At 43.9% G+C, this 14,409-nt stretch overlaps 1 protein-coding gene and 1 long non-coding RNA gene across 3 annotated transcripts in view; one reads left to right on the top strand and one right to left on the bottom strand.

The window, feature by feature from the left end:
• The first annotated feature begins 734 nt into the window (after positions 1 to 734).
• On the top strand, positions 735 to 10,151 carry LOC115288214. The gene is made up of 2 exons (XR_003906882.1): positions 735 to 770; positions 9,639 to 10,151. It is a non-coding gene; the product is annotated as an uncharacterized LOC115288214 (long non-coding RNA).
• Positions 7,266 to 14,409, bottom strand: part of DLC1 (DLC1 Rho GTPase activating protein) — a 46,036-nt gene continuing 38,892 nt past the window's right edge. For both annotated transcript variants that reach the window (XM_029935256.1, XM_029935257.1), the window contains exons 10-14: positions 13,414 to 13,528; positions 12,684 to 12,902; positions 11,676 to 11,893; positions 10,798 to 10,971; positions 7,266 to 9,848 (exon numbers count right to left, since the gene is read on the bottom strand). In XM_029935256.1, the coding sequence (XP_029791116.1) occupies positions 9,728 to 9,848; positions 10,798 to 10,971; positions 11,676 to 11,893; positions 12,684 to 12,902; positions 13,414 to 13,528 (847 nt within the window). In that variant the 3' untranslated portion in view covers positions 7,266 to 9,727. The remainder of the gene's footprint in view (positions 9,849 to 10,797; positions 10,972 to 11,675; positions 11,894 to 12,683; positions 12,903 to 13,413; positions 13,529 to 14,409) is intronic.

The following is a 14,409-nucleotide window of genomic DNA, read 5'->3' as shown; positions in this document are numbered from 1 at the left end:
TCATCTCCTGCTCTGGGCCTCTGGGTGCAGGTTTTATTGAGATTACTTGTCTGTGTCCTTGAAAAAAATGACACGCATCTCCAAGTCAAGGGGGGTGACACACTTCTGTCTTTCCTCTGTTCTCAACACATGTTTGTGACTGATTAACTAAGTAAAAATCCAGGAGAGAGGTGCTGGAATCTAGAGACTCCATGAGGAAATGATGCTATCAGGCCCTCTCCAGGGGGCCTGGCCACCCAAACTTGGACAGTATCAATCTTAATTAATATTAATCAATCAATTAAGTATCAATCTTAAATAATATTAATCTTACAAATAGGTATAATTTATTTCAGCATGTGTTTAAACTAGGAAATAAGAAACAGACTTTCCGAAGTAATAATATTTACATAGTGGTTCTGATATGTTGGGCACGGTTCTAAGGTCTTTATTATGATTATCTCCACTTAACAGATATGAAAACTGAGGCTAAGTTACCATTTCCCTGAGATCATACAGACAGTTTAAATTGTGGTTTGACCTCTGAGAATCTGTCCAGAGTCTGTGCTTGTACCTATGACATAACAGGAGTTCTAGAATAATACACAGAACAGCAGCTAATGGACCCTGAGCACTGACTGTGTGCCACAGGCAGGTTCTGTTCTAAATGCTTTTTATGATTCTCTGCGGGAACCCGGATCACTTAACCAGCAGTGTTTTGTTTTCCTCATCTGTGAAATGGGATACTAGCGCCTCCCAACCTCACAGGTGTGCAGTAAGGATTAAATAGGGTAGGTAATACGTGGAAACACCAGCGGGCAGACCTGCCCCTGAAATGAACCGTTATCCACGCCAGCCAAGGGTGCCTCACAGCCTTCGGGAGTCATGACGGGAGCGCAGAAAGAACAGCCTGGATGGTTGCGCGGAGGGCCCGGTCCCAGGAGAGACAGAGATGGGAGCGAGAGTCACACCAGGGCACCTTGCTGGAGCTGAAGGCAGAGAAAGGGCTGATGCTGAAATTTGGGCATCTGCTGTTTTCCTGGGGAGGAAAACTTGACTCCTCGGGGGTGACTCTTCCCTGGACGTGAGCCCTAGCCCGTTCGTTGCTGTGGTGGAAAGCCTCTGGGCAGTCACAGCCTCTCTATCTCTGCTTTTGCTTCAGGAAAACTAGATACTTGGGTTCGACCATCTCAGAAGTCCCGTCCAGGTCAACATTCTCTGACTCCACGGCCCCTGAGGCTGACTCACCAGGATACTTTATTAGCCCGTCCTTCCTTGCCCTCCCAGAGGAAGGCGTGTTCCTTCGTTTCTGAAAGGCTTGGATGCCCTCTGGATTCCTCCCCTCTCCATGGGTGGACTTCCTTTGTCTTCAAACCTGTAAATTCATGCCCCTTAGTTACTTGACACCCATGCTACCTGCCCCTGAACTTAGGAACATTTCCCCCCGGGGCACCCGGGTGACTCAGTTGGTTAAGCAACCCACTCTTGATTTCAGCTCTAGTCCTCAGCTCATTGTTTGTGAGTTTGAGCCCCACGTTCCAAGGTCAAGCTTGGGATTCTCTCTCTCTCCTCCCTGTCTGCCCTTTCAATCTCGTGGTCTCTTGTCTCTCTCAAAAATAAAAAAACAAAAAAAAAACAAAAAAAAAGGAAACATTTCCCCAAATCTACTTTCTCTGACCACCACCCTACGCGGCCTGGCTGTCTCCTTCACCTGCCCAATTTACTGAGTGACTATTATCTCTGTCCTCAGTGCCTTACCACCTCCTTTTATATTCCCTCTATGACCTTAGATAGCTCTTCTTGCCCAAGGCTGGCAAGTGATAAAGATCCTGAAGCCTGTCTAGCAGAGATAGGCTGAATATCTGTACGCTAATAGAAGCAAGAGAAACACACAGTGATCTTTCCATTTTGTAAAATTAAAGGGACCCTAAGAAATTAATTAAATTTTTTGTTTTTAAAGCTTTTTTTTTTTTTTGAGGGATGTGGGGTGGGGAGGGGAGGTGCTTGCAGGTGTGAGAGGTGACAAACTGAAGAAGGAAAGGAATGAGGGAAGAGCCAGGGGAGGGCCTGGAGTAAGGCTGGTTTGTAGGATTGAGACAGAAAAGTCACAGGAGAGACAAGGAAGAGATATGGCCAGAGGGGAGCAGATCCACATGTCAAGAAGACGAGAAAAAGAAGAGGCCAAGAAGTTAGGGTGAAAAGTGAAATAAGAAATGGCATTTCATGAGCAACACAAGAGTTTGGCTCTTTGGGCATCTCCAAAACCCAGATGCACACGCAGGAGGGGTGACCCTGATGTCAGGATTTTAGCAAGTGTACCCTAGTAACCAGAGACACTGCATTGGTCTTTCTTTCGTCTACTTCCTTCTCTTGTGGCTTATATGAGGGTTTTGTCTTATTTGGAGGCACTGTCCCTTATATTCCTTGATGCTATCTCCATTTGTACTTTTCTTGGGATTCAGTGAGGTTAGGATCAGAGAAAACTAGGACGTGGATGAAAGCAAATAAACGGGAGTGAGTCTTCTTACTCTGTAAGGCCTGCTGTGTCATGAAAAAGCAACAATCACAGAAAATGCAATTGAATATTTTAAATGGCCACTGGCCCTTTGATGTTAGGCTGAACCACACGCTGACGTCATTCAAAAGGGGAGTTTGTGAATAGTCCAGGGGAGAAGGCCCCCCTGGAGATGCCCACTGGTGGCACGGGAGGCCAGGTTCAATCTGATGGGAGAGTGTCGGTGGCATTAGGTTGGCTAAAAACCAACAAGCCAACAAACCAACAGCTTCACCTCGATCCTGCCTTTCCAGGCAGGGTGCTTTGCTTCTGGAAATTTAGCATCTTCTTTTCTTTCCACAAAGCTGCAGGAAAATATATTCCATTTTCAACGTTTTAGGTCTTGGAATAAAACATTCTCTATCTCTTTGAGATATTGCAACCTTGTGCGTGGTCCTGAGGGCTCAAATTTCTTTTTGCTTTAATAATCTTTACAGACTGTGTGAACTGCAAAATAGAGCTTGGCTTACCTTTGTTATTGGAAAAATACATCCTATCAGCCAGGCCTACAAGTCAGGAAAACTAACATCTCTGGAGCGTGACATTAAATCCCTCATTTCTTTGATTAATTGTCTTCTGTGCTAAGTGCTTGCTTGAGCAGGGCGAGGAAACTTTACTAAGCTTGGATGGTTTCTAGCTTTAAAAAACCTTCACAAGCTGCTTTTCACTGAGAACACGCTCAGATCATGTGTCATCCAAGTTTTTTCACACTTCTTTCTAGCTTTGATTAGCTGTTATGAATAATATGCATTAGTACTGAAAATAAAAGAAATAGGTTACTTTAGTAAATTATTCTGTTTAATAGATCTTCAACAACTTTGGAAAAATGATGAAGCATGTTAAGAAATATCCCATTTGAGGCAGCAAGCTAGGAACCCTTGTTGAACATACATTCTTGTCTTGGAGTTGCTCCCACTGACTTCTGTGATGAGACATGGCCTTGTAATCAGACCTGGATCGGGGGCCCCTACCATTGGAGGATGCCTTGGGTGCTGACAGCTGAGGCCTAGTGGCCAGTGTCACCAACATGAAAGGAAGCTTGGACACTAGTGATGAGGAAAAGCGTGGGGACAGGCTCAGCCCATGAAGGGACAACTATTTTTGCCTAGAGCAGCATCTGTGAGGCTCCCTCTGCTTGCAGGCTGCAGAGCAGAATATTCTGAATTATTAAACATTCTTTCAGATCAGCTACATCTTTATCTCTGGTTTGGAAACATACAAATGCTCTAGCAGCGAAGGAAAGAGGTCATCCAGGTCAAGCTTGGGAAACGCAGAAGTTGGTCAGAGGTTAGAGGAGACACAGTCTTAGGCTCATGACTGGTGGAATGTTGAGTGAGTTACCTGAGCTGAAATGTGGCCAGGGAGAGTTTAATCAATATTTATCACATTCCTTTCTTTCTTTCTTTCTTTCCTTTTTTCTTTCCTCTCTTTCCTCCCTTCTCTTCCACTCTTTTCTTCCTTCTCCTTCTTTTTTTTCTTTTTTCTCTTTCTTTTTTCTTTCTTTCTTTCTTTCTTTCTTTCTTTCTTTCTTTCTTTCTTTCTTTCTTTCTTTCTTTCTTTCTTTCTTTCCTTTCCTTCCTTCCTTCCTTCCTTCCTTCCTTCCTTCCTTCCTTCCTTCCTTCCTTCCTTCCTTCTTTCCTTCTTTCCTTTTCTTTCTTTCTTTCAAGAGTTTTGTTATAGGTGGAAGAGAGACAGGAATTGGATACCTTGGAAATATTCTTTAATCTTTGGAATAGAACTTGCGCTAACACAGTAGCCACTAGCTACATGTAGCTATTTAAATTTAAACGAATAAAAAAGTTAACAATTAAAAAAATATTTATTTTTGAGAGAGACAGAGCATGAGTGGGGGAGGGGCACAGAGAGCGGGAGACCTAGAAGCTGAAGTAGGCTCCAGGCTCTGAGCTGTCAGCACACAGCCCACCACATGGCTCGAGCTCACTGACCATGAGATCATGACCTGAGAGCTAAAGTGGGAAGCTGAACTGACTGAGCCGCCCTGGCGCCCCAACACTAAAAAAAAGTACAAATGAAACTAAGCGTTCAGGATCTTGGTTACATTAGCCACATTTCAGGTGCTCCACAGCCACATGTGCCTACTCTAGTAGCGCAGAAAGGAACATTTCCATCACAGCAAATATTATATAGCTACTTTATTTCTTTAAGCCTCCCTCTCTTTGAGCTTTTTCGTTTACAAAAGGAGTCTAAAGAGGTCTTCACTGCTATGAAATTTACATGTGCCATTAACTGTATGTAATGCACACATCCCAGGTCCTCACACATTATTACACACAGTAGCTCAACAAGGCCATTCAGGCTTGAGCCAAATGCACTTGTCCTCGAAAAGCACCTGTAACCTACAAAGCGTTTTGAAACAATTTCCTTGGGAATTAGACCATTTCTAGAGGATTAAGTCTCTCACCATGGCTGATCAGAGCCATTCTCAGAGTCACAAGGAGAGGGAGGCTTTTGCTTTCCAGGATGCTTTGCATCTTGATAGGAGAGAGAGAAAGAAATGAAAATTCCCCATGAGGAGCCATGTTTCTAGCCCTGAACTAGTTTTTTTTAAGTGCAAGGAGATGAAAAATCTCTGCAAGGAGGTGTTTATGGCACGGGTGTCGGCACAGCGTTGGGCCCAGACAGCCAAGCCGCGGCTCTGATGGGCGCTGCAGACACAGCGAGGGTAATTACTTTGGGCTGCGGCTGCCAACGTGATTTAGCAAACTCCCTGCCTGCAAAGGACTGATCGTCCCCTGGAGAATGGGCCCAAATTCATTGCAACTGCACAGACCTACCTGAGTTCCCCCTGCCACAGGCTCTTTGAGGTCTTTTGTAATTAGCATTCCTTAGGCAAATGGAATTTAAATTCCTTGGGCAGATTTCATCCTGATGGAACACCAAGATGACATGCATGCCATGATCTCACTGTTCAGGATTTCTGCTTTATAATCATTAATGTGTGCTTCAACAGGCAGGTGAGGGAAAGCATTTGGGCCAAATTCCACTTTGCTTTCATGAAAGCTCCTTTACCTTTCAATAGTCCTTGCTTTTCAAAGCACGTTTACAAGGATCTCAGTTGTATTTCATGGTATGCTTGTGCGGTGGGAAGGGCATAAGGAGGTACTGCAGAAAGTCACAGGACCCAGGGTCTGGTCCTGGCCACAAGTTAAGAAGCCTGTAGGGAGACGTTCCCTTTGAAACCTGAAGCAATGCAAGATCAGAGGGGTTGGGCAGGTTGCAGTCAGAGCAAACCTCTGCTCTGTGCTGGTGGGTGGGGGAGAGTCTGTCCTTCTGTACAGGGAGGCGTACATGGAGTCTCTGTACATTTCAAATCATATATTCAATTTGCAAACACAACTGTAAGTTCTTTTGAGCCTTAACTTGAAACAAAACCTTGCCTTGTATTTATTTTTACCTATGTAATTTCACCTTAGGCATCTCAGGAATAGGGATAATTGAATTTGAGACTTGGATTAATGTGATTATTTTGCTGTGAACCTCCTTTTTCCCTAGAGTTCTTCTTAATTTTGACGCTGTGGCCATGTGGATTGGCTGTTACGGGGAGGCATGTATCTCCTACTTAGGGAAAAGGTCAACAAATGGGAGATGGACAAGGTAGTGGACCTGGGCTGGAGTCTTGGCTCCTTCCTCCTGCTCTGGGGACCTTAATTTGTCACTACCTCTCTAAGGTACATCCTTATTTTAGAATACTTATGCTTCATGGTATGTGTAAAGCTTAAAGTAAGTGTGCAAAGGGCACAGAAGTAGAATAAAGACCCATGAATGGGGCTATAAAATTCTGCACACCATTACAGCCTTTGTCCCTGCCTGTATGCGCGTGTGCGCACACACACCCCCTAGCTAGTTAGATGTTAGAAAGTACAGATTTGGACCATTTTTAAGTTTTCTTTGGATTTTACTTACTTTTCAAAAATCTCACTTGTGTCCATCAGCTCTTAGAATGTCTTAAAAACCATTTAATTTTGTTAGAATTTCCAAGTTATTCTATCTCTACATTGGTAAGCATGATGCTGTGAGCACAGTTACCTCAGGTTTTGGTCAAGCCGTCCCTGCTGGGTGACAGGAGCCTGTCCTCAGTCAGTCCCGGGCACATCATCTCTCCGTGAGCGTCTGTGAGACCCGAGCTCTGGGAAGGCAGGGCGAGGACATCCTGCTCACTGCTGTAGCTGCAGTACTAAACACAGTGTGAGGTAAACAGTAGGTGTTGAATAATGGACTCAACTGAATCTACAGTGGGGTCTGTAAGGATGTCTCCTCCATCCCAGTAACCCTCCGCAGCCTGTCAAACCACTAAAGTAGCAGGTATGTCAGGCTCAGGATGTTATGTTTTGATCTTTCTTTTATTTAGTTCTGAGGAAACCAGGTCTGGAGGCAGGGACAAAAAAAAAAAAAGTCTTTGGTCTGTCTTTCTAAAAACAGTGAGATTTGGTTTTTTTCCCCTTTACTGTGCCCAGAGTGAGTGTCAAAATAAAACCTCTTCTAAAATGGATGCCAGTTTCCTAGAGATAAGATTAAAACTCCATCACAAAGAACTCTTCTATTTACCATCAGTGTCCACACCCTCTATAGAGTCTCCGTGCATCTTCGCCAGTTTAAACTGTAAGATCCCAGTGGCTGTAACCACGGGCAGTGATGACCCAAAGTGAGGGCTTGCAATAGACGGCATCCTAGATTCCCTTCCTTTTCAAATGACAGAAGTTAATTCGACCAGTTCCATTTAGCAAATAATAAATTTATTCGGTGCCTACAAGTACAAAATGCTGAAAGCTGCTATAGGGGTTATAAAGATGTGTAGGAGAGCCCTGCCCTCAAAGAGCTTACAATCTAGGTGATGGATTAGCACGTTGTGGCAATACCACATTAGGCGACTTATACGGAGTTCCTGGAACATTCACACCCTCTGAAGTCTCCTGTGGTCAAATATGTAAGGAATCCTTTCCACAGGAAAGCTGAACAGTGGGAAAGAGACCTTTTGTGGAATTAAACAGTGACCTTGGCTTTGCTTCTGAGCATCCTTCTCTTGCCAGTTCCTTATTCTCGTAACTTTCTCAGCATCGTTTCCTAACGACCTTTGTTAGGAGAGAATCTCCATGCTTCCTGAACCTTCACCAGGGTTTCCTGTTTGTTAGTGAGTGGCTCAGTTGCAGTTCGGCCTTGGAATTATTTGCAGTCCAATTTTTCCTTCAGCAAATCTGATTTTCATTTTGGCGGATGCCAGGATGCTATGCCTTGCAACCTGTGGCTCTGAGGGGAGGCGTGAGATCAATACAAAGGAAAGCAGGCCAGACCTTTCCCTTACTTTAAACATTTAATAGTGCACTTACGGGACATATTCTGTACAGATATAGAGCAAGTTATAAACCTCTTCTTTTATTTTTTTCACGTAGACTGTATTCATGTAAAGTGTATTTACATTAGAAAAAAAAGCCTTGAGGTACAAAACCCAAAAGAATATCTGAGGTATAAATACAAGTATATTTTAAATAATAATTTTTATCATGCTTTATCTAGGTTTGAAAGCACAGTGGACATGTGGACATGTTTCTTTATCTTAATAGAATGCTATATACAACATACAATCTTACAAATCTGAAAGCTATTAAAATTGAATATACAAGTATATCTTCATGAGGAACACTGATATCCAAAATACTCAAATTTTAAAACTCTAAATTTCCCTCCGCTAATTCTCCAAAGAATCTTTGAAATAACACTGACAATGGTAACTATAATATGTTATAACAAAATAAAACTCCTTCTTACAACTCTCATTCATACATTATTCACTATTGATCCATACAAAATAAAGTCACTAATACTGTCTCAGGAGTCAATCTTTATGGTTACAGTAAAACCTGTATAAAGACCACCCTTCCAAAACCTGTGCTGGCGCTTCTTTGAGTTTTGTTCCAATCATAGTTCTTTTCTTTTACCACTAACATACATTCCAGGGGCATCGATATAAAGGAGAAAAAAAAAAAGAAATGTAAGGAAAACAAAGCCAAGGGAAAAAGTCATAAAACCAGAAAGCCTATTTGCTTAAAAGGACAAATCCAATTACTAAGTATGTGCAGCTTTCAGAAACGCTGTGAATAACAACAATCCACGCCTGCTGTTAAATTTTAATACCTTGGTTTAAATTTACAGGGATTTCCTTGGGACAGATACAGTCTCCTATGTTTTCAGGGTGTCTTCAAGAGTTTCAGTTATAAACAGGAAAATGCAAAGAATTCCAGCAGGTAAAAGTTCTGGGGCTCCACTGAGGAGCAGATGTTAGAGTGTTTGGTTGTTACATCTTGACTTAAAAAACAAACACAAAAACCCAAAATAAAACTGCTTTGGAGCTAGTAAGGGGTGGGGTGGGAGGGGCGGTGGAGTTTCTTCCCTGAACTGATCTATACTGGATAAAAACTATATCCCCATGCAATCAGATCTAAAGGCATACTGTGTTTGAGATGGGACACCAGAATCCATCTACTACAATTACTTTAGGGAAAGAGGATGTTAGTTTAAAAAAACAACAACAAAGGAATGTGCTTAATAACTGGAAAAAACAGTAAGTGGGCAAAGGTGTTGGGTTCCCTTCCTGGATGGATCCACGGGCAGTCATCAGACACTCCAGGTTAAACTGAACCTGATGCATCACTATCCCCCCTGGAGGCGCCTCAGTGTGCCAGACACTGTGTTCTACCGCACACATCCGTGCCATTCAACCAGCAACACACACACATCCACACACTCTGTGCAAACCTTTCTTTGCTCATCTCAGTGAGAAACACGTCAGAGTACCAACTATTCCAGTGGATACACCAGTCCCTCGACACGCTGCAAATAAAATGACATAGGTACACATGTGCCAGGATCGCAAGAGAATGAAGTATCTTCATCATTTTCCATAACGTATGTATAGTTTTGCTTCTCAGAAGCAATTTGAATAAGAATACTTTTTTTTCTTTTGCACAGTCTTCTATATTCCAGTCAAGGTCTATAGTCTAGACCTTAAACAAACAGGAAGCAGCTTTGAAATGTCTTAAATCGCTATAGTCAGGTCCCATACTCCAACTTGTCGTTTCCTTTGTTTCAGGTTAGACTCAGAACGCATTCTTCCAAGGACTGGCAAGAATTCTAGAAACAAACATCCAGACAGTGGACGCAGTCGCTTGGCTTCAGTAATCACCTAGATTTGGGGTCTTTGGTTTCAGTATTCTGATTATTGAAAGAGTCTCGGATCTTCACAACTTCAGCTGCACACAAATGTCCAAAAGATTTGGTGTACCACTCTGGCATGTGGCCCCTGTAATAGGAAGGAAAAGCACATGGAGTCTTCAGATTGGAAAGCACTGAAATAAGCTGGAGGGAATGCAGAATAGATTTCCATTTCTTGATCCAGAACCCTTCTGAGTAAAGAGCTTATCTCCTGGCACAGCTGCCACACCTCTGGAACCCCAAGTTTCTCAAGGAACAACATACTTAGTACAGACACTGAGTGACATTGTTCGGGAAAAGGTTTAGCAGATAGAACAAAAACTGACTACAATTACAAAAGGACTGAGATATATGGATTTAAAATGGGAATTTAACCACTTTGGAAAGCTTTTTAGAGGTTCCTTTTCTTGTCTGTGATGCTGAATTTCACAAGTTTTCTAATATGAACACACATTCATCGATGGCACAGAGGACAGTCCTAATTAATTACTAAAACGGTATGTCATATATTCACCTATCTTTGAATATAAAATGAGACTCATCTGCATGCTACTTCAAACTCTCATTTCCTGTGGCTTTAAATCCATGGCAGAACCACAGTATCCACATTGCTTTTGTACCACCTTCTCTAAGGGACTAAAATCAGGAAGCAATCCCCCAAACACCAAGAAACATGAAGGTGTTACTTCACATAAACTGCTCTTTGGGGAACACAAGACATAATGATGTGTTCATTTAAGCCATTTTCTGTATCAGACAAGAAGTCTCATCTCCTTCATGACCCTCACCATGTCAAAAATTAGAATTGCGGGGGCGGCGCCTGGGTGGCTCAGTTAAGCATCCAACTTCGGCTCAGGTCATGATCTCATGGTTAGTGGGTTTGAGCCCCACGTTGGGCTCTGTGCTAACAGCTAGCTCAGAGCCTGGAGCCTCTCTTCAGATTCTGTGTCTCTCCCTCTCTCTCTGACCCTCCCCTGCTCATGCTCTCTCTTTCTCTCAAAAATTAAAAAAAAAAAAAAATTAGAATCGGAACATACCTTAGGTCAGCTCTGCACATGTAGGTGAGTTTGGACTTCCCTGACCCGCAGGGTTCAATGAGATACCTGGACAAGAGCACATTGACTCTCACCCCCACCACTGGTGCCCGGTCGTGATCCACAGAGGTGAGTAAAAGGGCACATGCCCCCTTTGGTAAATTAGTCCTCCATGTTCTGCAGAAACAAAATCAGGAAAAAGATGGGATTTTCTTGAAGCCCAGTTTAAAATGGGGCCCCACTCTCAGAAGACACAGCTAAGGGGCAGGATCAGTGGCTATGCTGTGTGGCCCAGTCCCTTTGAACTATTATGCAAGGGCTCTTGAATGAGTAACTCTGGGCAGAGTCATTACAGGGAGTATATAGTCACACATCAGTTCTTTGAAAGAGAACCAATTTTAAGTGTGGCTGAAAGCCATTTTTACATTTCACAAATATAACTGCACATGGACATCCAGATGAGCGTTGCTCTGTTGGAAAGCTCTGCACTAATGAAATGTCTTCTCAAAGATTTTTGGAATTCCCCTCCAGAGAATTTGTGAATTATATACAGTTCAGCTTTAACCACAGCACACTTGAGACTTAGATGTTATTTCCTGGCTTATGGATTTGCTTGTTGTTTCTAGTGAGAAAATCTATCCTAAAAGGGCCAAGAATCTGCTACCAATGAGCATGTTCAACTGAATGTGCCTCTATTTCTGAGTTCAGTTCCAAAAGTGTCAAATCATTTTCAGCGATGAACACAGTGTTGAAATACATGCAGATATATTTCCCACATTTGGAAGGGTTCCACACATTCTGTTTTATATAATGTTACCATCTTCTCATCCCCGTGATACCAGGCTCATCCTTGCCACAGTAAGCATTCTGGAAACTCTCACCTCAAAACGACGTAGTCTCGGGCAGGGTGGGGCGCCATACTGTTTTGGACATACTGGTAAATTTCGGTTTGGCTGTCTAGGATTTCAATCACTTTGGAATCCAAAAGGTCTACATCCCAGAGGTGCTGCTCTTTAAGTAGGCGCTTTAAGATTTCCTCAGGCATAGCAGGGATTTCGATGGTTGACCTCCAGAGCCGTAGAGGGGGTCCTTCGCTCACCTGGAAAGAGGATGTATTTTTCGCTACGATAATTCACACACACCTACACTCTGAAGGCAGACTGTCGGCTGTATTATGGTCATGTGTTTAGGGGCTAATTATCATCTATACACTGGTGTCCCCAGGTATATTGAAGAGCAGGCCAGAAAGCCTGGCCTTAGACTAATTTTCCAGTCAAAATTATTAACATCTGTTTTCTTGGGACCTATATTAGAGTCAATACAATAAAATAAGATAACGTATACATGCATGCTAAAGCCTGCGTGGCCATCCAGATGCTCCCACTGTTTCCTTCTTTTCCAAGTGGCAGAGACAGGATCAAGAGAAACTATCACGAGCTTCTCATGCTGGAGGCCTTCCTGGGGCTTTTAGTCCTAACAAGTTACTTTCTCCCCCAAATCCTCTCCACTCGTTTAGGGGCCAAGAGAAGAGTGGCTGAGAACAGAGGACAGTGCAAGGGGATTCTAAGCAAATTATGGAAAAATCAGATCATGTCGTAAAACGCCAAAAAGCCCAGTACCACTAGTAAAACATTCCAGGGGACTCTGGTGTGGTTCGGTGGCACCAAAAGATTTCATTAGATGGTCGGACTCCTCCGACGAGTGTTAGAGGAGTAGTGTTCCTTGCTGGAGTGCCTTCCACTCTTGCCTGGAGAGCTGAATCACCTGGCTGCCAGAACTGCAGGGAAGGAATGCGTGACGGATTCCCACAAAGAGCTGTGTTGGCCACACGGCCTCCCCTCCGATGAACCTGAATCCTGACCATGGCTGACAGCGGGGACAAGGCTTACCTTCTTATAGGACAGTTCAGCCTGCTCAGACGTAGAGTAGCTGACCCAGCCTTTAAACTTCTCCTTGACCTCTTTAAACAGGCTATCCACACAGTCCTGGAGGAAGTGCTGGTAGTCGGCTGCCTCGTCGTTTCGCAGGCGTCCCAATGCTTCCAGCGTGAGGGGCTTCAGCTCCTGTTCTGTGTAGGAATTCCGACATCGACTCATTTCCTCAGGAACCTGTGGGGGAAGCAAGAGACGAAAAGGGGGTGAGTCTGCCTATGCTGTTCGATGCCCAGCGGCAGAAGTGGCAGTGTGGGAGCCGAGGCCAGGTTCTCGGGAAGTGCGGGCTCCCCCACTACTCAGTCTTCCCGCAGACTCAGACTGAGGGTGGCCCCTGCCCCCTCACCTGCTGTCCTGAGGATACAAACAGATCACCTTCATAAAGGTGTCCCAAAGCCTATTCTCATGTAAGGTATTCTTCTGCTTTGGAAAGTCACAGTAGGGGGTAAAAACTAAACCAGGGCTTGCTTCTCAGATACAGAACTTCAGTGTGTGGCTTTTGCTTCTTAAGTAAAAGGGTATGGAGACATTATAAAATAAGATGTTCTTATAAAAGAAAAAAAAAAGATAATCTCGAGCCATGTGGAGGATTTCCAGCTGTGGAAAGATGTGAACAAGCCTGGCGCCCACGACCCGGTCCTGACTACCGCGTTATCCTGGACCAGGAACCAGACTCCCTGCGCCTCACCTGGAAGAGCTTCTTGCACTCCGCAATCATGTGGGCCAGCCCCTGCGTGGCGGCAAGGTTTTCATTCAGGTCTTTCTGGTCCGGTTTACCCAAACTTTGTTTTCTTTGCATCACCCTAGACAGAAGAAAGAAGGGCAGGGGCGGATTCAAATACCTGTATGCTTTTAATTCATGTGTTATTCTAGGGAACCCAGAGAAGAGGAAAAAACTATTTTACTGGAGCCTATTTGTTCTTAAAGGTTCAGAAGAGCCTCACTTTGGTCACAAAAATTCCTCAGTTTTATCAGCAAAGCAGAAAAACCCATGAAAGGGGCGGTTTTGGGTGAGATCCAGGCTATTTAAAGCCATCACGTTAAACAGGTTCCTGTTTAAATAGGACAGCCCGGAAGGTCTCTAGGTGGTGGTGGGGAGAAAGAAGGGCAGTCTCCAGGGGTGCGTGGTGGGAGGCACTGGGTGTTGCGGGAAATGGTGTCACTATGCTTTATAGTTTAAATAAATACAATCCTCTCCTGAAGGTGAGGGGGCAATCTATTGTTTCCTAGAGGTTTTCTCTTATCTAATCTCTCTCTCCTGCTCATCTCTAAGTCCCTAGCCTATTGAAGATGGAAGGCATCAGTCCATGTGAGAACCAGATAAAAAGATATTTATGTATTGTATAGCTTTCAGAAGCAAAGCTCACTCTGACTAGCAGAACCGGGCTGTGCCTGTGGCTAAGGAATATGTGTCAAGCGCCTTCAGAGCTGGGGAGAAGGATCAGCTGGACGTGGCTTCACGTTAGGGTGAAGTCCAGTCACTGACTCCTTTCTCACCGGCTCCGCTGTGAGGCCCTTACATGAAATATTCACATCAGTACGAAGCTCCAACCAGCCTTGCCATCTCCCCTTCAAATATGGGCAAGTCACCTATTAAACCGAGCCTCCCTGCCGTCTCACTGTCCTCATGTTCTCGGTTATAAATAGGCCCTGCCAGCATCTTCACCGCCTAGGATCCTTTTGA

This window comes from Suricata suricatta, chromosome 1, assembly GCF_006229205.1.
Source record: "Suricata suricatta isolate VVHF042 chromosome 1, meerkat_22Aug2017_6uvM2_HiC, whole genome shotgun sequence".
Classification (NCBI taxonomy): domain Eukaryota; kingdom Metazoa; phylum Chordata; class Mammalia; order Carnivora; family Herpestidae; genus Suricata; species Suricata suricatta.
This window is presented reverse-complemented; position numbering and strand designations above follow the sequence as displayed.